Raw genomic sequence first — 24,938 nt, 5'->3', positions numbered from 1 at the left:
ACTTTTAATGAATTTACTTTTTCTCATTAGAGACTGTTATCAAAAGATCCAAAGCTCGGTTGCAAATCTCCATCCTGGAGACTTAATGAACTGGTCTCACACCCTTTCTCCACTGAACATTCATAATATGGCAGCACCAGCACTAGAGATATCCTTGGTGAAAATAAAACAATGAAGATTGCACGAAGAAGTTGGCATAATTTATTAATACAAGCCACATCCACAAGTCACAGTTTGAACTTTTTATGGCATTTTATGTGAGTGATTGAAGGTGGAAGATTGTAGATGGAAGCAACGATGTTGTTTTGAGCTCCTTAGAATGCTAACTTTTGATGCTACTCCGAGTGACTGGCCATGGCGCACCGGCCATTACCGCTTCGATCTCCCAGGTTTGTCGAGGGCAATTTGTGAAATTCCTGCTTCCATCAGCTGTAACTAGCTGCAAAATAGAGACAGAATGTTTAGAAGGATTGATAATGAGAATGTTTTGAAACTGGATGGAGTATGTTGTTTTTTTTTTTTCGGTTGAACTGGGCCAAAATCAGGTTCAACAGGCAGTAAAGGAACTAGTGAAAATTCCCAAATACATCTCCACATTTTCATCATCAATCATGATTGAAACCTTTCAGACACTTCAAACTTTCTGTTTGCAATTTTTCCTGCTACATTATACAAATGAAATTTACAGAACAGAGATTGACACCATTCAAGAAATAATGACACGAAGGTACCATCCAAGAAATAATGACAAGCAGGTTAAATGTATGTATGTATGGCTTACCACATCACTTTCAATACGTACTCCTCCGAATTTTCTATACTTCTCAATTTCTTCTCGGTTTAAAAACTTGGATTTAATTGCATCCTCCATTGCAGGAATTAGCAGGGCATCGATGAAGTAGCATCCTGGTTCCACTGTTATCACCTAAAATTATAGATCAGATGGCCATCCACTAGTCAGGCAATGTTGGCCTCGGTGACGTTGGGAATTACATGCAAAAGAAAGCATAGGGTACTTAAACTTGTCTTACGAATGCAATGATGTTAGACTTGATGAGTAACATCAATTAAATAATGTACCAAAGGGACCAGGAAAGATATTCTACCAAAAATATTTTTCAACAAACAATAGTGGTTATAAGGAATCATAGAGTAGAAGATAGGTAGTTCTTAGAATAAGAAACCATATCAAGGTCATTTGTGCCTGTATATGTACCATAACTAATTTAAAACTTCAGAAGCCCAGACATTAAATTGTACAATGGTCACTGGCAGCATCATTAATTGATTCCCAAGAACTTTCCAATGTTATTGGAATATCACTTTCTAGTCCATAAATTTTCCTGCTGGGAGCAAATAGGAAACTAGTTCAGCCACAAAAAAACATAAAATAGAGAGGATAGGATGTCTGTGCTCCCAACAAATTCTCTTGCTGCATAAAACTATTGAGTAAACCAAGATAATCCAAGATAAACCATGTTGCTCCTTATAGTTTCTTGTTAATTGGTGTGTCAATACAGGCAATGTGAAACAATGTCAATTAGCATACCAATATAGTTTGTTTAATTGTGATGTTTTTACAAATAATGTAGCTGTCTATCCAATTTATGAAGGTTGCATTGATTTTTTGGCAAATAGAATTTCACAGAAGTTTCATTACTTTTCATATTTTTTGACATATTTGATACATACATTGTCTAAGTAATTGATCTGAAAACTTTAGGTCTTTTCAGTATCAATTTATGAATTTTCTCAAATCTCTGTTCAGCTTATATTTCATTGAGAAAAATTACCAATGACCAAAATCCTGATCCTCCAGCCAATGTCCCTCAATGCATCTGAATCTTATCTCTCTGAAGGTTATTCTGAAGACTTAATTCAATATCTAAGTAACCTCAAATCTATGCACCCTAAGAATGTAAGAAATATACCTAAGTCCTCCCATTTTGTTAATACAGAAGTGCAAAACACCTAAAATTTCATTTTCACTGTCTGGAGTTTTAACTCAAAAAAATCACTCTAGTTTTCTATTCAATTTTCCATAACTGTGATTCAACTCCGATTAAATGAAATGAAAAATCCAAGCATGCTAAAATCGAAGGATCTTATTGATCCCTTGCACGTTCCAAGTTCTCTGATGCTGTGTTATTGTTGTAAGGCATAAGGTACCATTAGTCTCCCTGACTTCATAGGCAATATAAATTCAATTGAGAAGATACTGACCATGCCCTCTTGTAGATTTCTTATTGTTCGCAAGGCCTTTAATCCTGGTTCTTTTGGTCTCTCCAAACCCTACATTAAGGTTTAAGAGTTTGTCATGAATATCACATAGAATCTCAGGAACACATACCCCATAAGTGAGATCTATCAAATTCAAAGTTAACCTGCGCATAACCCCCTGGATCATGGGTGTCAATCCCAAGCAAATGTCCAAGCCCATGAGGCATAAAAATAGCACCAAGTCTTAATTCCATCATGTTGTCAATATCACTATGAAGTTCAGAAAAATATTAGCTAGTAGTGAAAAACAAAATGACGGCACAGTCACAAAGCAGTTCCGCGTACCCAAGAAGTATTCCTCTGTTCTTCAGTGCTTCAAGGATTGTCTTCTCTGCTAGTCTGCAAGATTATACAAGAACCATAAGAATGGGTATAGAAGTAAATGGATAAACATCCATTGTATACACAAATCTAATCAATCTATTAAGAAAAATTTTGCAACTAAAGAACTTGCATGAAGGCCCTCAACATGTGTGGCAAAGTTTAAACTAGATAATCACATTATGAAATTTGTTTGCCAAATAACTCATACATCCATCATATACTCCAAATGCGACTTCCTAATATCTTTCCTGTACTTGTACATCCTAATTTTGTATAAATATGTGAGCACATCATGCCAGGTCTTCAGAAACATGAATGATTTTGAGTGCACTGTAAACCTAGTTAACATATCATGGTCAAACTAAAATGTGCCTGTACTAATTCCCTACTTTTAATTCTCTTTTTTCACCTATTCTGTTTTCCAATTCATCAACAGAATGCTACCCCTCTTCCATATTAGCCAATATGTTAACTTAGCTAGGAAAAGAAAATAACAGAAAGAAGTAAATGACTTCCACCAAGAACGAGTTCCATCATAATGGTTTTAATGTACAACCCAACAAGAAGAAATGCTTCCAGATCCAAATAAGCCAGGATTTAACAAAAAAAAATCAAAATAGCCAATGGAAACATAACAGGAAGACTATATAATAATAATATGTAATATCAAATCCATACTTGTGCATGTCTACCCAACAAACTCCAGGTCGCATTGATTCTATCACAGCATTATGTGCTGCAAGGACTGCCTGCGTGCCCAATAAAAAATTGAGTAGAATATGTCTAACAGTAATTTGTTTATCATGAATAACACCAAAACCAGTAAAAATAGATTCTAAAGACTAACTGGAACACTAAAGTACCAAAAAGTTGTTATGTGGAGCAGGGAAAAAATAGTACTTACATTATAGATGGTAGCCTGGTCCTTGGTAAATTTGCCATTAACCTGAGATAAAATGGACATACTTATATCACAGATTAAAATCCACAAAATTATTTTAGATGACTATCCTTCACTATTTTGAAACAAAGAGGTCAGATAACTCAATTGACTGCCAAGAGTGAGATCAAATGAATTGATGAACTGAAGTGTGGTGTTTCACTTCACGTACATTCCTACTAAATGTAATGTGCATGTAGCACTGTGTGCGTCATAACCATCTATTTCAATTGCAGTAATCTATTTTAAAGGTTATCTTAGAGGTCAGGTAAAGAGTGAGACCAAATGCTTTGATGAGCTGAAGTATGGTGCTTCACTTCTTGTTTCCTTCTAAAGCATTGTGCATGTATGCACAGTGCAGTGAATAATATGTATTTCAAAGCGAAGTCTCATTTTTCTGTAACAATAAAGCTTATCTTTCCTTAAGGTCACTAAGGAGAGATTTATTGACTAACGAAAACAAGAGGCACAGAGCAGCTTGATGTGGGATTTAGTTATAGAAGTCTTAGGAGTTAGGAGCAAATGAGCTCTCTCAACTAAGGAGCAGCTCCAGATTCATTGGTATCTCACAATGAGCATAACTAATGAACTATAACTTGATTTAAATAAGAGAGTATGGTAGGCTGTGATGGTTACAAAGAACTTAATGGTGTTTGTGATCACCAGGGAATTTTGTCAAATAAGACTGTTTTAAGAAAATATTATCTGATTCAAATGTTTTTGCATAAATACTGTATCTCTTGCTTAGATCTTATTTCATTTGTTATCACTGAGTCATTAACTATTTTAATAGAATGCCAGTATGGAGATAATTTCCAAATACCTAACTTTGCTGGTAATTTTTTATCCTTGCACAGGACAATGTTGCTTCTTTTCATTCATTCCATCGTATTTTTCCAATTTTATGTGTTCAGTTTTCCTATGCACAGTGCAAGATCACATTAGTAATTGGAAAAGTCTTCTAGAGTTGTTGTCCAGAAAAATCTCAATAGTTGGAAACTTTGGGGGTTCATATGAGCACAGCAAACCTTGCAAATGTCGATGAAGTTCCTGTGACTTTAGAATCCTGATGAGTCCATATTTCAACAATAAATCTGTTCTAATTGTACTGAACTTGATGATAAATTTTGGTGAGTATTCTGTTACTGCAGCTTTAAAATATCAATAATGTTCAAGATCCTCAGTGATCGATCAGAAAAAAATGTCTTTCAAAATAGCAGCTACAAGGTGAACTGGTGAAGTCACTATGATTACACAAGTATTCCAAAGCATGATTAACAGAATCTGCACAGAACATATACATCACTCTAAAAAGATATGCATGGCCTCTCAGCAAGGTGCTTGCCTTGTCACCACGGACCAAAACTTGCAAAATATATGAAGCTTATAATCCTGATTAAATAATTTTCATGCCAATCGGTAACAGTTGCATGAGTATGAGTCTCACCGGGAATGAGCATGTTATATCAGAACCATAAAAGTGATACTCGGCGCCCATGTCAAACAGTGCCATGTCTCCATCTTCTAGGGTCTAAAAGAACACATCAAACATATCATCGCACCATTTTTGCAATTCAATACCATGTAATGTGGCTAAATAACTTGTTAGAAATAACAATACCAAGGCTCACATAACAAAAAAACAGAAGCACGAAGAAGAAGAAGAAGAGAAAGCACAACTCCGTGGGGATTTTTCACCTTAGTTGCTACTAATGCAAGAGTAAACAGACAGTTAACAATGTAGAATCTTACTCTATGCTTGAGCAAGTTTTTCAGTGTTATATTCCAATGTTTTTTATAAATTGTACTATTTCGGTCAAATACCAAAAATTTAACACGGCTCGAGATTTCACACTTTGGTCTTGCCCATGTTGGAACATACACGAAATATTAGTCTACCATTTAATGGAAGAGTGCAAGGAACGACACTCATGGATGGGCCCACAATGAGTTCACCAATTGCTGTTTAGCAGATCTACGTTGCAGTATTCATACATCATATAAATTGTAGTTAATAACCATATATTTGTCTGATTTATTTAATTACATTTTATTCTTATGCTAATCACCTTCATACTACTTTCCATGTCTTGCCTCTCCAAGAACATGAGAAAGCATTTAGGCCTTTGGTGGTTGAGGTCTCATACTCTGCTAGGAGATTGCTCTAAAGAAAGATGAGATTTTGTGGAATTTGAATTCGTCTTTTATTTTATTTTTTGGTTATATAGTTGGAGTCATACACACTTTATTGTCCATATTTCTCTTTATTTACATTATCAGTCATGTAAGAACTTTATTCGTAGTTATCTCTATGCAGTTTAAGTTTATCTCAGAAAAAAAAAGAATTTAGGGAAAATAACATCCAAGTAAAGGATACCTACCCTATCATTAGGTGCTGATGCATGGCCATAATGTAGAACACCACTGCAAGTAAAACCCATATGAAAATTAAATAGCAGTTAGCAACTGAAAGGTTACTTATGATGTCTTATACATGCATCAAAGTGAAACCAAATTGTAGAAATTTTCAATACAAGATAGAACAAGTATTTGAACATTGCATAGAGATTTGAGAGTACAAGTATACCCTTTAATTACTAATTGCCATTTTGTTAAAAGATTTCTAATCCATTGTATTGCATATTTGCAAGTTGAATTGAGCAGTTTCATTCATCCTAGCATGCAAAATAGCCCATACATTGTTAAAGCAATGGTTCCAACCTCAGCGAACTAATACTAGCTTCTGAAGTAGAAAGCTAGCAAAAGTGTCAAATTGCTAGATAGTCAAGGTCGTCACCATCAAGCCGTCATCATCAAGCCGTGTTTGTGTGAACTATTTGGGGTTAACTACATAAACCTTATTCCACAAAGAGCTCTATCCAATGAGGCTGGAGAATGCTAATACTGATACCAAAGAATATCGCAATTTAAATAATTGTAAAGAAACATTCTGATATTTTAGTACTAGGAATATGTAATGTGATGTCCTTGTTTTTGAAAAAATGCAAGCTTCAAGTTCTTTATATGAATCACTTAGTCAAGAATACAACTGCAACTCAATCGTTTGAAGTAAACAAAGTTTCAGTTTGTGACTTTAAAGAATTAAAGCTAGCAAATCAGTTAAACACCTGTTTTCACCAGTGGCACAAATACATGTATAGGAGCAATGCCTGCAACCACCATACATATAAACATGGTGCAGGAACATGCTTTCTAACTGATATTCCTTCATTCCAACTCTGGCTTGCCTCATTACCTAAGAAGTTATATTAGTAACAAATAGAGAATTAGCAATGTTTTGCAAGAGGAATTCAAATTATTTGATATCATATAAAATTCAAAACAGAAAGAGTCTTAATTTCCAGAAATGGCATATAATAATAATAGAATTCAACAAAAACTTTTTCTAGCAACCAGAGTGGAAGAATAATTAATAAATAATAAAAGCTTACCCATTAGAACCTATACATAAGGGAAACAGATTAAAAGAATAAAAGTTTTAGTCTAAAAGATCAATTTTGTTTCATATAATTTCTTTTTTTTTTTGTGAAAGTATTGAAGTTACATTTTCAAATCAAATGTTCATTACTTAAAGGGTTTTCAAGTGGACAATTATGAAATGGCTCAGTCTTCAAGTTCTGCTAAATAACTAATATTCAGCTATAATTCCTTTGAAACAAATGAAATGAAGAATAACAGTTTACGATGTTTGGTCTCTGAAATTGCTCTATAATTGTCACTTTAAGTTTAATGTGTACCAACAGGATTGCTCCATTAAATGTAGATACCATTTGTACCACCAAGATACTTCCATGGACAAAAGATCAGGTTCCGTGTTTTGGCCACTGTGAGCAGATGAACAAACACAATCCAAATAAATCTCTGCAGAGCCAAATAGCTGTCAGTAGCAGTCACTGACACAGAATGTTGGGGAGCCAATGTGTGCATGAAAGAATACATTATGTTGTGTTATTCTACTCAAGATGGTGAACGGAAGTATGAAATTAAAAAATGGCATAGGACTAGGCAATAGATTGTGATGCAGATTATGCATCTTATCTTTTTCAGCTTCTACTGGAATGTCCATATCATGCCTGACTTTCTCTCCAGGCTTGAAAGCATGTAATATGAAGTGACAAGATTCATACTTCGTGCATCAGTTTTGAAGAATCTTGAGGTTAAGAAAAGTTGTTTTCAGAAAGTTGCATGATATCATGGATAGTGATCTAACAAATCCTTGTAGTAGAAGGAATCCTCTTTGTTCACCAAAGAGCCAACCTGTCCTAGGGGTTGGCATCACCATTATGTAGCATGAAGATGTCGTGTTTGCAGTAATGTTTAGAATCGGTTAGTACTTTTTCTGTAATAAAAAAAAAGGGCACGAAGCTCCCGCCAATGTGGGGTCCTAGGGAAAGGTCTATTGTACGCAATCTTATCCTACTTTGCAAGAGGCTGTTTCCGAGACATAGTGACCTCTAGGTCACACAGTAGCAACTTTACCATTGCATCAAGACTCCCCTTCTTTTTCTGTAATACAAGATAAAGTAAATATTGATTTGTAGATTGTACAAAAATAATAATTGTTTTGGTAAAGTATGGAGAGGAAACTGAAGCATGATCCAAAAGAATTCAGCCTTGATGCAAAATTCTGGGCCAGAAGCATATTTTGATAGTGTTTTTGTCTTTGATGTTGATTTCCGGGTCTTGTAGGTATGCTACAAGCACAAAGTAGAATATGGGGTTACCACTACAAGTGATTCCCACATTATTGGGTTAGATTAGATCATAATGATCATTAGGTATAATTTAAATTATTTTTAATTAATAAAAAATTTACAAGACATATTTCATTATTAAAGCATTTAATGAGGTACAAAATGATATATAATCTGAAAATAATATCCTGAAGAATTAATTAAAATTTTGATTATAATTTTTAACCATGAAAGACTTGTAACATGATTGAAAATATGTGATGTATTTGTTAAAAAGTGAAAGTTTGTGATGGATAGATTTGTTATAAATTTAAAAGATCAAGATAGATTAGCAATTGAGTAATGATCAGTATATGCAAAAGTGAAGCACTGAAGATCAGAAATTATGTTAATCTGGGTAAAATAACAAAGTGATAAATTTACCTCAATATGAGCTTCTGAGCTTACATCATTTGCATACTGAATAAGGTCAAGTTCCATCTTGGATTTAATAACTCGACACTCAGTCAGAATTGGATGTAGTGTGCTCAGATCAGTGTCAAACTTTTCAATGTCCTAGGAAGATTGAAGGCAAGCATAAATGAATAACAGATAGGGCAATCATCACATAAAGAACAGCATATGACTAAGTTGAAAATTTAAAAGAAAATCTCATAAACCAAATGCAATAGAAACATTAAAAAGTATACAGAAGTAGAGTCAAACTAATATAACAGTAATAATAGCATTTGTACTATTCTTATTGCAACTAAAAATGTGAGAAATAAAAACAGTCCATTAAGAAAACCAAAACTTACAAAATAACAAATTAAAAGGAATTATGAGAGCCATAGTTCATATTCATCCACAAAATTATGCCATTCCATAAGGTCAGAAAAGTAACATAATACTTAGGATGAGTGTTGTTGCTGCATGTCTCACAATCTATGATTACGAGATACAACATGAAAAATATATTTAAACCTATTTGTAAAAGGTGGAATACTTCCCTAAATAAAATTGAGTGAATCCACCAAATTCAAGCAATTTATGGCCATGGGTTGGAAATTTTACGAAAAAAAAGGAGAGAGATGAAAAAGTAACTAAGTTACTGCACCTCAATTTCAGCAGGCTTAGAGAAGTTATTACTGTCTGTATTAAGTCCATACAAGAAAAAAAGCAAGGGCTTTCCTTGTTTATCAGATTGGCTGTGCAGCACTTGTACCAGCTCATCCACATAGAACACCATGTCAACCATGTACCTTTCCTGTAGGTATCAGAAAAAAAGAGTAAGGTTCATCCCACCACAGTGTATGTCATCCAAGTTGAGAAATTAAATAAGCTCACCTTGAAGAAAGAGAGATGTTTTATCTCACCCAGCCAAACAGCATAATCATCTGGTAACCTTGGTGCAAACAAAATTGACTTTCCAGATGCAATATCCTTAAGGAACATCAGAACTCTCCATTATTACCAATACCGTTTAAAGTATAAACCAATTGATGCATGAACAGAAAATGAATTAACTAGGTTTGTATGGTGATATATATAATATATATTTGAATAAATATTGTTATATCAAGAGGGTTTGAATGGAAATCATTTCTTAATCTAGTCTCATTTGCCTACTTTAGGATTTCTGTCCTAATGTTTGTTTTATTTAGGTAGGTTACTATGCAATCAGAATTCATTTTGCTCTTCAGCAAATCCTAATATCTTTGCTTTCTGTGAAATGAAAATAACTAATATCTTTCCTATCCAGAAAAGCTTTGCTTTCTATGTTGAATAGTTAGGGATCCAAATGTGGCATGTTTGGTAATGAAATAGTTACACAAGAATGAATTATCTTTGAACATGTTCATATTCTCTTAAAAATTATGATTGCACTTTTGCACATGAATGTGGTAGTATTTTTTTAAGCATATACAATGGAGATTCCAATATGACTTTAAAAGTCATCCATATGATTAGTGAACAGTATATGTTTTCCCGTCCAATGCAAGCTACTAAGGTAGGACCGAAACAGCGATAGAGGGGAGTGGCGAATATCGCACTTAAAACTTTTTTTTCTTTTTCAAAAGCTCGATCAGAATGCAATGGAAAAATAAAAACACTCGACCGGTTACTTGGTTCACAATTCAGCAACTATTACTCCAAGACCTACGATTTCGTGGATCATTTCAGATAGGCAATTCACTAATGTTCTCCTCTCCGAAAAACTTTCGGAGGAGGCGAAGCTCATTACAAATGAGAGGATAGTACCAAGTCTACTAAGCCTCTATTAAATGAAGTGCAAAAACTATAATAATACCGACAACACGAAGATGTAGAATTGGATGGCGTCGGTTGTCAAAGAGTTTTGGCATGTCAACAACACTTGCATGAGCAAAGTAGCAGAAGAAGAGAGATCGTTGAGAGAATACGTTGTTTTGAGTCTCGGATCCCGAGACCTTTTTATAGCCTTTGTTCAATCGATTGAACACCCTATTCAGTTGATTGAACCCAATCAAATCTCGCCTTCTTCGGGCTTGATTTTGAGAGTTTCCAGTCGACTGAACATCCTATAACCCCTAATCTTTCCTGGCTTGCTCTAAACCGATCATATCAATCCCGCGTAATCCGCTTGATCAATCGACTAAACTCTAGAACTTCCTTTACTATCTGATTCAATCATATCCAATCTATGCTTTCCATATGTATTCGGTCGACTAATCTTTTTTATCAATCGACTGAACTCTTGTTTCCTTCTGAACTCGGATTGACTTCAATCTGTGCTTATCCACTTTGATTGGTCTACTGAGCCACCTTGTTCAGTCAACTGAACCCTTTGATTTTAGAGAACTTTATTTTTCTGCAAAACAAAGTTGGCACAATATACATAGTAATAATCCTACAAAATAAAGTTAGAGTAATTTATATATGCATAAATTAGTTTAACAGTTAAAACTGTCTGATCTCGACTTAGAAACCTCTGTTGGTTTTTTAGTTGAATCAACGCCTAAGGTTTGTCTCAAATGGGACACATCTTCACTGCCTTCCAAAATTGAAAAGTCTCTCTAGAACTTACTTTAACTTACCCGTCAAATATCCAAACCAACTGACATGTTCGTACTTCTCCTTCTGCTCAGTGTCTAATTGACCCATCAAGACTTTCCTTACTTGATGTCCGGTCCAACTAACCCATCAAGTGTTATGCTCGGTATCCGATCTTCTAATCTACTAAGACTTCACTATCTAGTGTCTAGTCCTCTTTACCCACTAGGACTTTCTGATTCCTAATGTCCGGTCTTACTGACCCATTAGGACTTTTGATGTTAAGTGACCTGCACACTTAACTCCTAAATCAAATATATAATATCTAACTTTAAACTCTTTGTTAGATATCAAAATATAAGTTCGATTAACGGTGTTGTCTACACCAACAACTATAACCACAATTAACCCTTTCCACCTTGAAATCCACTTCATCCTTTACAGCTTTGCCAAAAAATGATTTTCTACTACTTGATATCTTCATAGAATGATCAACATTTATTCAAATGTATCAAATGACTGTCTATTCAAGGGCAACCAGTCAGAATGTATCCAATGCCTTGGCTATCACAATGTTTATGGTTTGTTTTTTGATCCAACAATTTAGTTTCATCTGACAACACTTTTGGAAATATTCATTTGTCCGAGCACATGCATGGATATAAATCTCTTTCCAAATCAAGTGATATACGTGTAGACTGCTATACGAATGAGAAGGGTGATCCATAGCATTTTTTACATGTGGCACCTGATGTGAGCAATATGGAGCTTCACACAAGAGACACAAAGCATGGCACAAGCAATGACTGACAGTAGCAAGACAAATATAATACATCATGTATAGCATGCATCCATGTAAACGTCTAGGTCAGAACAATCATACTGGTGACTATATTTATCTTTTGTTAGAAGAGTTGGCACTGACACAATATTGTTCTGGACTGAGCCGAGTCTAGTATTAAAGGCAAGATTTATAAAATTGCAGAATCTTCATGGTATGCGTAGGCATTAATAGCCAAAAATTACAGAAATGATAAAATAGCTACAAAAAGATATTTAGTTTCTCTTTTGAAAATCAACAACAACAATAACAACCCTGCCTTATCCCACTAGGTGGGGTTGGCTTCTCTTTTTGAAAATCGTATAATATTATAAATGGCTATGGATGCTGGTCTAGCTACTCAGACAAAGAGTTCAAATAATCTTCCAAAATTTGATAGGTTGAAGATAACAACCTAAATAGCTTCAATAGTTAGCCACATCACGTATAAACTAGAAAATTAAGGAGTTCTAAAAGCAGAATGGCAAGGAAATATACAGAAAAAAACTTACAATGGCCCCAAAAAAACCAGGCTCTCTTACTCCAAATAAGTAAGCAAAATAGCTCTCTTGCCTGAAATTGAAATAATTGGCTGACAACTTTTGTATAAAGAGAATGATTGTTGAAAAATCCCAATTCATATTGTATCATACAATTCATAATGTTGTGAAATGCATGAATTATGAAAAACACATCTTAACATGCAACAATAATATTCTATGATCTATGAATAAAAGGATGCCAAATGTTTAGATAACAATTCTCTATGTTAGATCTATATGATAATAATTATAATATAAGTAAATCTCTCGTTAATACCCAGTCCATTTGTACTTCCAAGCACAGCAATTTTATTCAAGGACCAGATCTATTACATAAAGGTTTAGTAAGGAAGAGCATCAAATGTCTCAACTTTTCTGTTACATGCAAATATCTGACAAGTGAGATGCACAATAAATTCATAATCTTTGGTGCAATGCTTTGTAACAGCACTAGAGAATATTGGAGAAGAATCAGGAGCCTAGAGACTTATAACCATCATATCTAAACACGCTGAGGAAGCATTCTTTTTTACTAGTTGCTACCCATTTCTAAGGTTTAATCCATTATACACAAAAGGAACATATTCATGGTCATCAAAGGTCAAGTTTGAAGAAATAGGATTTCTATCCAGGTCTTTTGATTAATTCAAGTGCTGTACTTTGATTGTCTTACTAGGATCATGCTAGTAAAAGCCATTGATTTAATGAGACTTGAGATAGTCACATTTTGGTACTTATGATAGGAAGTTTAACCATCAAGGATCAAGTTATTTTTTAACTTTGTTTATGTCGTGCAAGGTTTGATCAGGTAGGGAGGCTTGTAGACCATGTCTATATAAGTTAAATTGGAGTTTCCGGGGCTAAGTGAGAGGGAAAAAGTAATAATTGTTGTATTGTAAATTTATCAGCATCCAATTAAATACAATTAATTTCGATCTCCAATTAACGTTATTATACAGTAAGGATCATGGGTTCTCTCTTTCAACTAACATGTGCAGGGGAAGGGAAAAATGCACGCGTATATATAAACGTAGATGTAAAGCATCCAACATTTACACTTTAAAGGGGAAAAAGGATTTTTTTTTTTCTAAACGTAGTCGCAAGCGCAAGGAACACCACACGTCAGGGCAAGCAATTCACAAAATCCCAAACATAAACAAGGAAAACACAATCGATCCGCGAAATATTCGAAAGAGAGTAGGACCGGAAAAGCAGCACATGATCCGAGCAGTATCTAGTCTGCTCCTCTCCGCCCTGGAAGGAAAACGAGTGAAAAATCATACCAGGCGCGATCAAAAGATTCGAAATTTAGAATTAAACATGCCCATGGACGAGCCTGAGTCGCCAACCTGGAGTACCACGATCCCGCGGACGGGGCGAGAGGAGGCAGCGAGGTGTCCGCGCATGGCTTGCACAAGCTTATCCCGGTTAAGGGCGTGAAGTTCCATGGGGACCTCCGGCGGAGAGAGCACGGTGGCGCATGACGCCATTGGTACGGCTTGATCGGCCGACCCAAAGTGAGCACCGTGACGGAGCTTGATCTGCTTATACCCTTATAGAGACAGGCAAATTTCATTTTACCCCACAATCTTTACGTTGTTTGTGAAAACATCCTTCAAGTAAAAAATAGATTTGGTTATTTTTGAATATCTTGATTTAAGAGGTTGTTTTTGAAATGTAGATTTGGTTGAGAGATTAGTAAGTAAAAAAAAAGACTATTATTAAGAATCAGACTTGATATGCTGTGCGACTCCTCGTCCGCGACACCCGTGATCACTACCATTGCCGCCGCCCTCGCCACGTCGTCCGGCCACTGCCGGTCGTCGCCTCGGCCACAATCGATGCGTCACTCACTACTGACGTTTCAGCGACGCCGGATTCCGATCGGATAGTGGTCGAAATCCGATGAATTTGATCGGAAACAGCGCCCCCCCACTGCGCACCACTATGGACGACGATCGGGCCGGATTCCGCCTAAATCGCAGGTCGGAATCCGGCCCGATCGCCGTCCACAGTGGTCCGCCGTTTCTAGCTAAATTGCGATTTCCGATCAAATCGTGGCCGGAGACCGACCGAGGAAGGACCGGCGTGCGACGGCGGTCCTTCCTCGACCGGTCTTCGACCATGATTTAGCCGAAATCCGACCGCGATTTGATCGGAAACGACGCTGCCACTGTGGATTCTATTTCCGACCGAATTTCATCGAATTCCGACCACTATCCGATCGGAATCCGACGCTAGACGGAGCGCCGGCAAACGGTGTGTCGATCGCGCCCAAGGCGGCAGCCGGCGGTGACCAAACGGCACAGCAAGGAGGCGGCAATAGCGGTGGATCACGAGTGTCACGCACGAATTGTGGATTTTTCATCGTGCATTTCTCTATTAAGAATATTATTTAAGATAAATTACAAGCAGAACAAAACAAAACAAGCGAGCGAATAAAACTTGCGAACCGGCGTCTGCCCGGTTCACTCTGTCATCAGTTCTGACGCACGCTTTATCATCCGCTTCCGACGCTGTCAGCTGTTCGCCTTCGCCCCCACTATAAATGCGCCCATCTCGGGCCTCCGTTTAGGGTTTCATAATTGACGTCCCCAGCTTTCTCTTCCCAGTTTCTGCTGTAGTTCCGCCGACATCGTCTCTAATGGCGGACGACCTTCACTATTCTTCTCGACCCGATAACAAGCGAAAATTCGACGATCCGGTTGAAGGTGTCGTCCCTTCGCCGCCCGCGAGGAGGCCGTCCGGCTTCTCGGCGCCGATCGCCTCCTCGTCTCCTGAAGGCGGCTCTGGTGGTGCTGCCCCCGCCCAGCCATCTTACAATAGCGCTTCTGCGCCTCTTGACGGAATCGAGCTCGCCAAGCAGCGGGCCCAGGAGATCGCCGCGAGGCTGTTCAGTGACGCCGAGGCCAAGCGCCCTAGGGTCGAGACTGGCGGATCCTCGGACGATTTGAGGGACAAAGGTTTTGGTTCTGCTTCGGGTGGTAAGTGTTGTTATGGGTTTGATTAGGCTACTGGAGCTCTTTCTGTTTCTTCCCTTTACGATTGTGTGTTCGCTGTATATGGCGTTGTGTTTTGACTTTTTGTTTCGTATCTTTTAGATTATGAATCAGTTAAGTTAATGCTTGTAGACTGTATTGGAGCTTTTTTGGTGTTTTGGAAGTACATACAGTGCGATGCATCATGTAACTCCAATGACAAAGTCCCTGGTCCGAAGACTCAGGATGCTCCAAGATCGAAGCCATTGAATAATTCAAGACCAATGCAACATCAATCTGATTTCAAGCATGCTGCTCAAAAGCAGAGATAGGCTTGTTCTGTTGGAGAGGATAAAACAAGATTCACCCCTCATAAACAAGATGTATCAACCTATTTAAAAACTCATCTTCACTTGTGTAGGGAAGAGATTTAGGGAAATATCCATGAGTATCTAGGGGCATTGTGTAAACCATGAAAGTAAGTGGAGCTCATATTCTCATTGCCCACTACCCATTTACCAAACTTTGGAGGTGTCAATGGGTGCCATTTTTACGAATTATTAATATGGTTTCACCTGATTTGCTAGCCCATATTTAAAGTAGAGCTGCCGAAACATGATTTATCTGCCTATCTTAATTCACTTGTATTTTAATTCTTTGCGTTCATCAAATCTATGTTGTGCAAAACGTAACTGGGTTTGGAGCCTGATAACAGGGTTTGGAGTCTCATAAAACATCAAGCTAAGTCTTTTTAATAATTAAACACCTTCAAGCTATGTTAGTCAAAACTAAATTTTAAAGTAGTTATACTATTATGTCTTCCTCGTTTCATTGCATTGCTTTATCTCTCAAGGCAAAAGAGATATAGATCTTTGCTAGCACACCCTGAACCTTTTGCAACATTAAATAAATGCATTTGAACAGCAAACATTTGACAATTTGCTCAATTTTCATCATGTTGCCATTGATCATATACAATTCACACCATGCATTTTTTACTTCTCTATGTATCAAGGTTTCTTTTATTCATAAAATATGTAACTGTTTTTACAAGCCTGATGATGATAGCTTCAGGATGTCGGACAATACATTTAAGCCTTTTAGCTCTTTTTGATAATAAGTCTGATGCTTGATGTTTCCACAATTGTCAGACATTACACTAAAGCATTTGAGCCAAACAATAACTTCTCAAACTAGTATGACTTCTCATCCAGTACCCACATATGGTTTTCAGAATTCAAACAAAAAGATTGAAATTCCAAATGGAAGGGTATGATATCCCTTGCTCTTGTATGTTTTTTGTCATCTTGCTATTTTATTTAGCTATCATATAAACAGGTTAGTGACACATTGTATATTGTCTCAGGTTGGTGTAATTATTGGAAAGAGTGGAGAAACTATTAAATATCTTCAACTTCAATCAGGGGCAAAGATTCAAGTAACTAGAGATATGGATGCTGATCCTAATTCGTTGACTAGGTCAGTGGAAATTATGGGTACGTCTGAACAGATTAGCAAGGCTGAGCAGTTAATTAATGATGTGCTTGCTGAGGTACTCGTTTTGTTATAATATCTGCAAACTAATTTCTATGGTCATCAACTGATGAAATTTTGTGCTATCCTTTATTTATAAAAAATACTTTTCTAGGCTGATGCTGGGGCTTCTTCCACCATTGCATCTCGGAAATTCAGTAGTGTTCAACCTGGTGCAGAACAATTTCAGATTAAGGTTCCAAACAACAAGGTATTTTGTCACTGGAGAGGATACTATTATTATAAACCATATAGTTTCCAGTTTGTGAATTTGTTAGTTTGGTTATTATTTCAGGTTGGTCTGGTTATTGGTAAAGGTGGTGAAACTATAAAAAGTATGCAAGCTAGATCTGGTGCACGCATCCAGGTTTGCATCTTTGCCAATAATGTTTCCTTTTTAGTACTTTCCCTCTTAGCAGATATCTATTATAATTGATTTCTTGCAAATAAGCACTGTTGAAAATTTTAACTTTCCTTGTTTTCTTGTGAAAAGTGCATTGCAAAGGAGAAACACACTCCTATTCAAAATCTGTATAAACTAGTTTTGACCTTTTGCTTAGAGTCTTGATTGAATAGTTAATTATTTTTTTCCAACTTTTAGGAAATCCTGATGGGATCTTAAAACTCTCCTTTCAGTTTCACACAAAGATGAAGCTCATATTAACTGCAAGAATGCACAGCTTGTAAATTGGTGTCTCTGCCATGGCATCTAATGTTCTATAGGACCCATTCTCCTGGCATATGAAGCTCACATATGAGCCAGATAAAGTGAATAATTGATGTCTCTGCCATGGCATCTAATGTTCTATAGGACCCATTCTCCTGGCAAGTGATTCTGTACCTGCTACCAATTGATAGAACAGTGTGTATTAGATCATGCAACACGACAACTTGTGTATTTATCAGTTTAAGCTTGCCATGTTATATCACCTGCTTTATACTTGATTAAAAGGGTCATCCTTGGTTTAATTATGGGATCGCTGGTCATGTGTTGCATAGCCCATTTATGATCAATTAACTTGACTTGTATGTGCATTTTTTTCCCCATAGATTTTTTGATAGCCCAGTGGTCATCCTTTTGAAGGAGTAATGTTGGTTTTCCTGAACATTAGCAAGTCATTTTGTTGTTTCTTTGCTGTTTGATAATAATATTATAAATTATTTAGTTGCCATGATGTTTTTCTGTATGATAATTTGGAGCATTTGGTTGTAGGTGATACCTCTCCACCTGCCTCCTGGTGATACATCAACTGAGAGAATTGTGTATATAGATGGTACGCAGGAGCAGATTGAAGTAGCAAAACAGTTAGTCAATGAGATTATTACCAGTGAGGTATGGATTATCCCTTAATATTTGTGATAAAAGAACTATGGTAGCTGGATGTAACATCCCAGAATATTATTCTGCAGTTGTCTTCTTTCAACTTTACTCATCCTTTATGAGTTACTTCCATGTTAGCTATTTAAATATTTTTGGTATTAGCTAACTTGAATATTTTAGCTTTATATGATGCTATTCATGAATTTCTTCGCTTGAATTGATGAAGCCATTCTATTGATATTTATTCCGTGAATCTTGTATAACTTTGTGTTCTCCTTTTATTTTAATTTGCAAAATGTCTGGTTAAGAAACATTAAGTGTGTAATCTATTTTTATGAGCTGGTATAGTTAGTGTCAGAGCAACTTAATTCTAGGGTTTCTTATTGTGGTGGAGCTGCTATTTGATTAAACTTCACATGCCATTGGCTGCCACTGGATTAAACTTCACGTGCCACTGGTTAACCGGTTAGGCATGTTTTTGAATATTGAACTTTGATCTTTGTGGGGACATGAAGCACTACGTTAAGCAATGAGTGAGGGAGATGGTGAAACTCAATTTAGTCCAATATGAGAAGTTATGGATAAGGGAGGTTGATAAGATTTGGATATGGGAATTATCATCACATTAGCTCTATTGCTGCACTCAAGTTTTTGGATCAGTTGTCTTATTTGGGCAGGTTTTCATATGGAGTTTGTAACTCCGATTCAATCATCTTTTTTCATTTTCTAAATTCAGTTGTAGTTTCTAAAATTTAAAATAGGCTTTTAATTAGCAAAAGACATGTTCAGAAACTGCTGTAGAATTTTGTTCATGTTGTTCTTTTGTATTTGGTATAATTGTTGGCGCAACATAAATAATTGTTGATTTCTTGAAGTGGCAATATCTGGTATTCTTTACCTGGCTGTTCTCCAGTTTGATTTAATATGCACTCTATACTATTCTCCTTTAGTTGTTCAACTTGTCAGCCTGCAAGTTTTCCCCACAAACATATATGTGCGCCACAGCTGGTCTCTCTTTAAGCCTTCCTCTTTATAAGTAGTCAAATTACGCACTTGGTAGATATTTTTCTCAATTGTGGATTGTGAAAATGGTGAGAGTAGTTAATTTCTTAACAAGTGCCATCAGTTAATATCTAAAATTTTCAGTTGGTTCTTATGATTGAAGATGTTGATTTTATAGTGCATTCTGTGATTAAATTAAGAGTTTCTATTGAACAATTATCATTCTTATTGTTGAAGATGCTGATTTTATAGTGCATTCTGTGATTAAATGAAGAGTTTCTATGGAACAATTATCATTTGTTTACTTTTTTTGTTCATCTCCTTCAGATTATAAATCTTAAATAGCAATGACCAGATAATACTTCCTAACGAATGAAATGGTAGCTGTACATTCTGGTCTTTCGTAACTAAATTCTCTATCAAGTGATGATGTCTCTCATGACTGGATATCAGTAGAATTTATTTTTCACATGGATGGAAAGCTAGACACAGCTTGTTATCTGGAATACTAGACAGTAATTTTCTTTGAAGAGAGTGAAGAATCTATTGTATGCTTATTATTTACCACTTTCGTGTCACTACATAATGTGGCTTGAGGCTGTTGAATCATATTTATAATGCATATGCTCAATACATTCTGTTCACTAGCCTTTTACATGACTAGAAAAGTAACTATCTTTTTAGGTTGTTTATAGTTGTAGTTGCTTTACCATTCTCACAATCTCAATAGAACTAAAAAGATAAGAATTTTTTTTTGTTCTTTGGAAGATTCTTTTACATATTTTTTTCACATTATCTTCAATTGTTTGGTCCTGCCTTTTATCTTTTTAATTTAATTTATACTTCCTAATGAATGAAATAATATCTGCACATTCTGACATTTTTTACTAAATTCTTTGTCAAGTGATGATGTCTCTCATGATTGGACATAAGTAGAATTTTATTTTTTGTCTGCCTGGATGGAAGGTTATGCACATCTTGTTGCCATCTCACTTGAAAACTAGATGGGAATTTCCTTTGAAGAGAGTGAACAGAACCTACTGTGTGCTTACCATTTATCAGTCCCAGTCTCCACATGTGGCTCGAGGCTGTGAATTTTATTTAGATTGCATATGCTCAATGTATTCTGGTCACTAGCCTTTTACATGACAAGAAGTAGCTATAGGGTGATTTCAATTGTAGTTGCTTTACCATTCTCACAATCCCTCTCTATGGAACTTAAAAGGTGAAAAATCTTTTCTTATAAAGTTTGATATACATGGGTAGTTGTCACATTATTTTCACTTTTTTTTTGCTTTGCCATCAGGTGAGAGAACAATTGGTTAGATTGATTTTTTATAATTATATGACTAGTAATTTATACTTGTTTACAAGAGATTTTTCTTATGTTTAAAATGGCTACTCTCTGTATAGAGTTGATCAATACTGTTGATTTGTTGGTGTCAGAATGCGCATATTTCTGAGATTCTGATTCTGCTTGAGTACTGACCTTTCTCCATTTCATCTGTTACTTGCTGAACCTTTGTAGTCATTGGGTAATTGTTGTTGGATTTCCCCTTTCTTTCTGATATAGTTCTAGGTTATATTACTTTGTCTTGATTAGTTGATCAGATCAGGCTAAACATTCAAACCTTTCTTGAATGAAGATTATGGGGGTCACTGGTCAAAAGTATGTGTTTGCATATCTTGAATTGAACTTTGTTATTGAACCATTTTAATTGTAGGTGTAACTTGTGGGGCAAGGATATAGTTTGGTTCGTCTCTGGTATGGTATTAACCTTTAATTCATTGTGACTGTTATGTACATTTAGGTGAATCCTGCAAGCTTATTTGTTTTAGGTTATTTTATTGATCTTATCTGATTTCTTCCTCCAAACTTCGTATTAGCAGAGCAAATTTTACGTTCACCCCTTCTATTGTACTAGCATTTCTTTATCATATTCAAGAGCGTTATCTGCATGGCATTGTTGTAGGTTGGATGATATTAATTCCCATGTGTGTTTCTCTCTTAAATCTGATTGCCAATATATGAACTTTCGTTGAAGGTTAGTTAGAAAGAAAGGGTACTTAAAATATTAAAATAGGAGTGGGTGTAGAGTTTATAGGACATTTTCAAGCACAATAGCACATTCAAGTTTGTTATAGATGATAGTCCATAGCTTGTTCAATAGTTGGGTTGCCATATTTCTGATTATGAGAATATTTTTCTCATAAGATTTCAAGTTTAACTGTAAATGATCTTTCTCTATCCTTCATATCAGAATCTGTCTGCTGCAGGCAACTCCTTGAACTTTTAATTTTCAGGTGTGAGCTTGTCTGTTTGATGATGATGACCCTTGGCCTCTTTATTTACCTTACATGAAATGCTGGGTTCTGTTATTATATTGGTTTATATTGCATTATGTAATTTATTACATTTAAATATAAAATAATATAATGTGATTTTAAAATTGTAAGAGTGATTGTTTTTCTGGATCAATGGCTTTTCGTTCAAAGGATGCTGTGAGTTAACTCTTCTTTAGAGAGGAAGAGACCATGTCAAAAGCTTCATAGTGCAAGCGCCCTGCTCAATCTTCCTTTTCTGATTTAAAGTTGCAAACTCCTCCACAATCCCTTTAGTTATATGGTTCTTGGAAAGTAATCCACTGGTAAATCTTTTGAAAAAATTTTATAGCTCTTAACTATTTTTGAAGATGTCAGTTGCTCACTGATATTGTGTCTCTAATGCCTTTCTTAATCTTAGACTTAAAGTTTTGTTACGTTTAGCACTATAAATTACTTTCTTCAGGCTGCCTAGATTTTGTGGATCTTTTGGTAGTCTGTTAGGTTCAATATGAGGAATGGATAGATGGGCATTAAATGTAAGTGTTCCTTCTCATGGTAAGTTTTGTGATCTTTTTAGAATCTAATGAATACTTGTATTACACCAGACCTTGTTTTCATTTGCCTTTTATTATGCTTCAGCTATTTCTTGGTAACAATTAGTGCTAGTTCTGGTGTCTTATGCTTATAACTACTGCACAAGTTCACATGGAATAAATATACATGCAGACACGTGGTAGAAATCAAACTATGTCTGGAGGATATCAGCAAGGTTACCATGCACCTCGTCCACCAACAAGCTGGGGTCCACCCAATGCTCCGCCCATGCAGCAACCTGCTTATGCTTACATGCCTCCTGGAGCTTATCCTGGTGCACCACCTCAGTATAATATGCCTCAACCAACTTATGGAGGCTATCCTCCTTCTGGATGGGATCAAACATCCAATCAACCTAGTCAGCAAACTGCACCTGGTACTGGACATGATTACTACAATCAACAATCCCAACAGCAACAACAAACTGTTGGAGGATCCTCTACTGATGGTGGTGCAGGCTACAACTATGGACAGCCACTTCCTAGTTACAACAATCAGGCTTCCTATGGTGATGCCGCTTACCCTCAGACATCTGCTGGACAACAAAGTTATGGACAAGATGGATATTCTACTGGATACAATGCTCCTGCTTATTCTCAGGCAGCACCCAACCTTCAGAGCGGGTATGATCAGCAGGCCTATGGATCGACTGTTAGCTATGCCACAACGGCTGCCTCATCTCAAGATGGATCTGCCTCTGCTTATGGTGCTCAGGGGGGGTCAACTCAATCACCTGCAGTTCAACAACCTCCATCGAGTCAACCACCAAATAACACTGCTGCAGGGTATCCTACCCAAGGAACTGTTGCATCTGGATATGGCATTCCTCCAACATCACAGCAGGGATATGGGAGCCAGCCCCCTGCCTCAACTGGATATGGTCAAGCACCGCCACCTATTTATGTACAGCCTCCACAGGTCCAGAAGCCACCAGCTTCTCAGTCAGTTTATGGACAAGGTCAACAAGCTCCAGCCCCTCCAGGTAGCTATATGCAATCTGCTCCTGGGCAGCCTGGATATGGTCAATCTCCACTTCCTCAATCCAGTTATGGCCAACAGCAACCCTATGGAATGCCACCACATAACCAATCAGGTTATGGTCAACAACAGCAGCAGCCATACAGTGAGTCATATGCTAGTGGTGGCCACTCACAGCCTCCTGCATACTCTGGTGACAATGCAGTTCAAGGGGCCTTTGATTCTGTAGCAGCCCCTTCTGTCAACGGCAGTGCAACTGTAACTAAGGCGTCTGGAACTTGACAGTCTGGTAAGTCCTATTTAGGAATGTAGCTAATTCGTACTGTTCTAAGGTTTTCTTTTGTTATCTAAGAACTTTTGATTCTTCCACTTCTAAATGCGGTGTGCTGTGTTGTTACATGCATTCTTGTAATCATAGATTATCAGACTCTTGGTAAGTTAGTAGTCTTTTTTTCTGTCTTCTGGAATAACTACTCCTGGACTTATTAAACTAGCTTGAGTTTATACTGTTCTCGCTCTTTGCACTTTTCCCCCTACGGTCAGGCATCATCCAACCAGTACAGAGAACTTTGTAACTTATGGTGCGCACTGTTTTTCATATTTATGCAGAAAGCAATGCTCGATGAAGCATGCGTAGGTTGGGGCTATAAACCCCTATTGGCTCTAAGTTTCTTTGGTTCCATTATTGTGGTTCACTATGCATTTGTACCCTCTTAGAGAAGTCAATAAATGACGAGCATCGAATTTCACGATTGTAGAACTCAACATTTTCAGAATTTATCAAGTTACAGAGCTTGAGCCCAGCTATGTTTTGGCTGTCCTAACCAAACAAGAACTTGTAGAACTCAATGTGGACCGCCTTGACTGCACTCATGCAAGTATAACTCAAAAGAGAGTTACATCTGTGGAATGGTGTACACAAGCCAAAACTAAGATCATGAACATTTAGTCAATTCTGACCAAGATCAAAATTGAATTGATTTTAAGGACTGGTAGAAACTAAGTCCATTTTTGGTGAGGCCTAAGGCTGAGTTCTTGGATCACAGCTCTGAGGGTATCGACGCAAGCTTCCTTCCACTCAATTAATAAACTGCATTATCAGTGAGTCTGCAAAAGTTTGGCGAGCGTTGCCTTTTGCGGAGTAGCACTTCTGCAAGGCCATCCAAGAAAACCCTTGTTCTTAATTGCATAGGCTTCCATTGAAAATGAAACAAATCATTTTTAAACAAATCTGATATCGAGCAAAAAGAAATCATCTCGAACTGCTGTTAAGGTCATTACTTGTCTTAGTTCCGACTCCAACACCATTTATGAGAACGCAGAGATACAAAGTTCAACAAATATGATATGATCTTAACTAACTCGGTAATGACCACATTATAGATGTATTTAGGTGTGCCCAAACACATTAGGGGCAATTTCAATCACTATTATGAAATTCATTTTTATCTCAACTACAAAAATATTATTCTTTCATTGAGCTTGACTAACTTACTAGGTAATATTAAAATCTAATTAACAATTTATTCTCTTTGATTTTCTTTACTATTCCAAAAAATTCATGAAACCCTATC

General features: G+C 36.6%; 2 protein-coding genes across 2 annotated transcripts; one reads left to right on the top strand and one right to left on the bottom strand.

Annotated features, from left to right (window-relative positions):
• Window positions 1–128: 128 nt before the first annotated feature.
• LOC141833505 (uncharacterized) lies at window positions 129–14,145 on the bottom strand. The gene is made up of 16 exons (XM_074720967.1): window positions 13,983–14,145; window positions 13,838–13,887; window positions 12,604–12,664; window positions 9,586–9,681; window positions 9,356–9,505; window positions 8,683–8,814; window positions 6,673–6,800; window positions 5,926–5,968; window positions 4,992–5,075; window positions 3,509–3,550; window positions 3,283–3,353; window positions 2,566–2,619; window positions 2,385–2,490; window positions 2,224–2,292; window positions 782–925; window positions 129–439 (listed from the first exon to the last, which is right to left on the bottom strand). The coding sequence occupies exons 1-16, from the start codon at window positions 14,121–14,123 to the stop codon at window positions 323–325; spliced, it is 1,488 nt and encodes a 495-aa protein (XP_074577068.1). The 5' UTR covers window positions 14,124–14,145; the 3' UTR covers window positions 129–322.
• A 1,077-nt stretch (window positions 14,146–15,222) lies between these two features.
• On the top strand, window positions 15,223–23,805 carry LOC141833063 (uncharacterized). Its single transcript, XM_074720458.1, has 7 exons — window positions 15,223–15,617; window positions 16,763–16,881; window positions 16,978–17,163; window positions 17,260–17,355; window positions 17,440–17,511; window positions 18,358–18,477; window positions 22,519–23,805. Exons 1-7 carry the CDS (start codon window positions 15,278–15,280, stop codon window positions 23,644–23,646), a joined length of 2,061 nt encoding a protein of 686 aa, XP_074576559.1. The 5' UTR covers window positions 15,223–15,277; the 3' UTR covers window positions 23,647–23,805.
• The last annotated feature ends 1,133 nt before the right edge of the window (window positions 23,806–24,938 follow it).

This window comes from Curcuma longa, chromosome 8, assembly GCF_044706935.1.
Source record: "Curcuma longa cultivar G26 ecotype Majalengka, Jawa Barat chromosome 8, ITB_CL_G26_1.1, whole genome shotgun sequence".
Taxonomy (NCBI): Eukaryota; Viridiplantae; Streptophyta; class Magnoliopsida; order Zingiberales; family Zingiberaceae; genus Curcuma; species Curcuma longa.
This window is presented reverse-complemented; position numbering and strand designations above follow the sequence as displayed.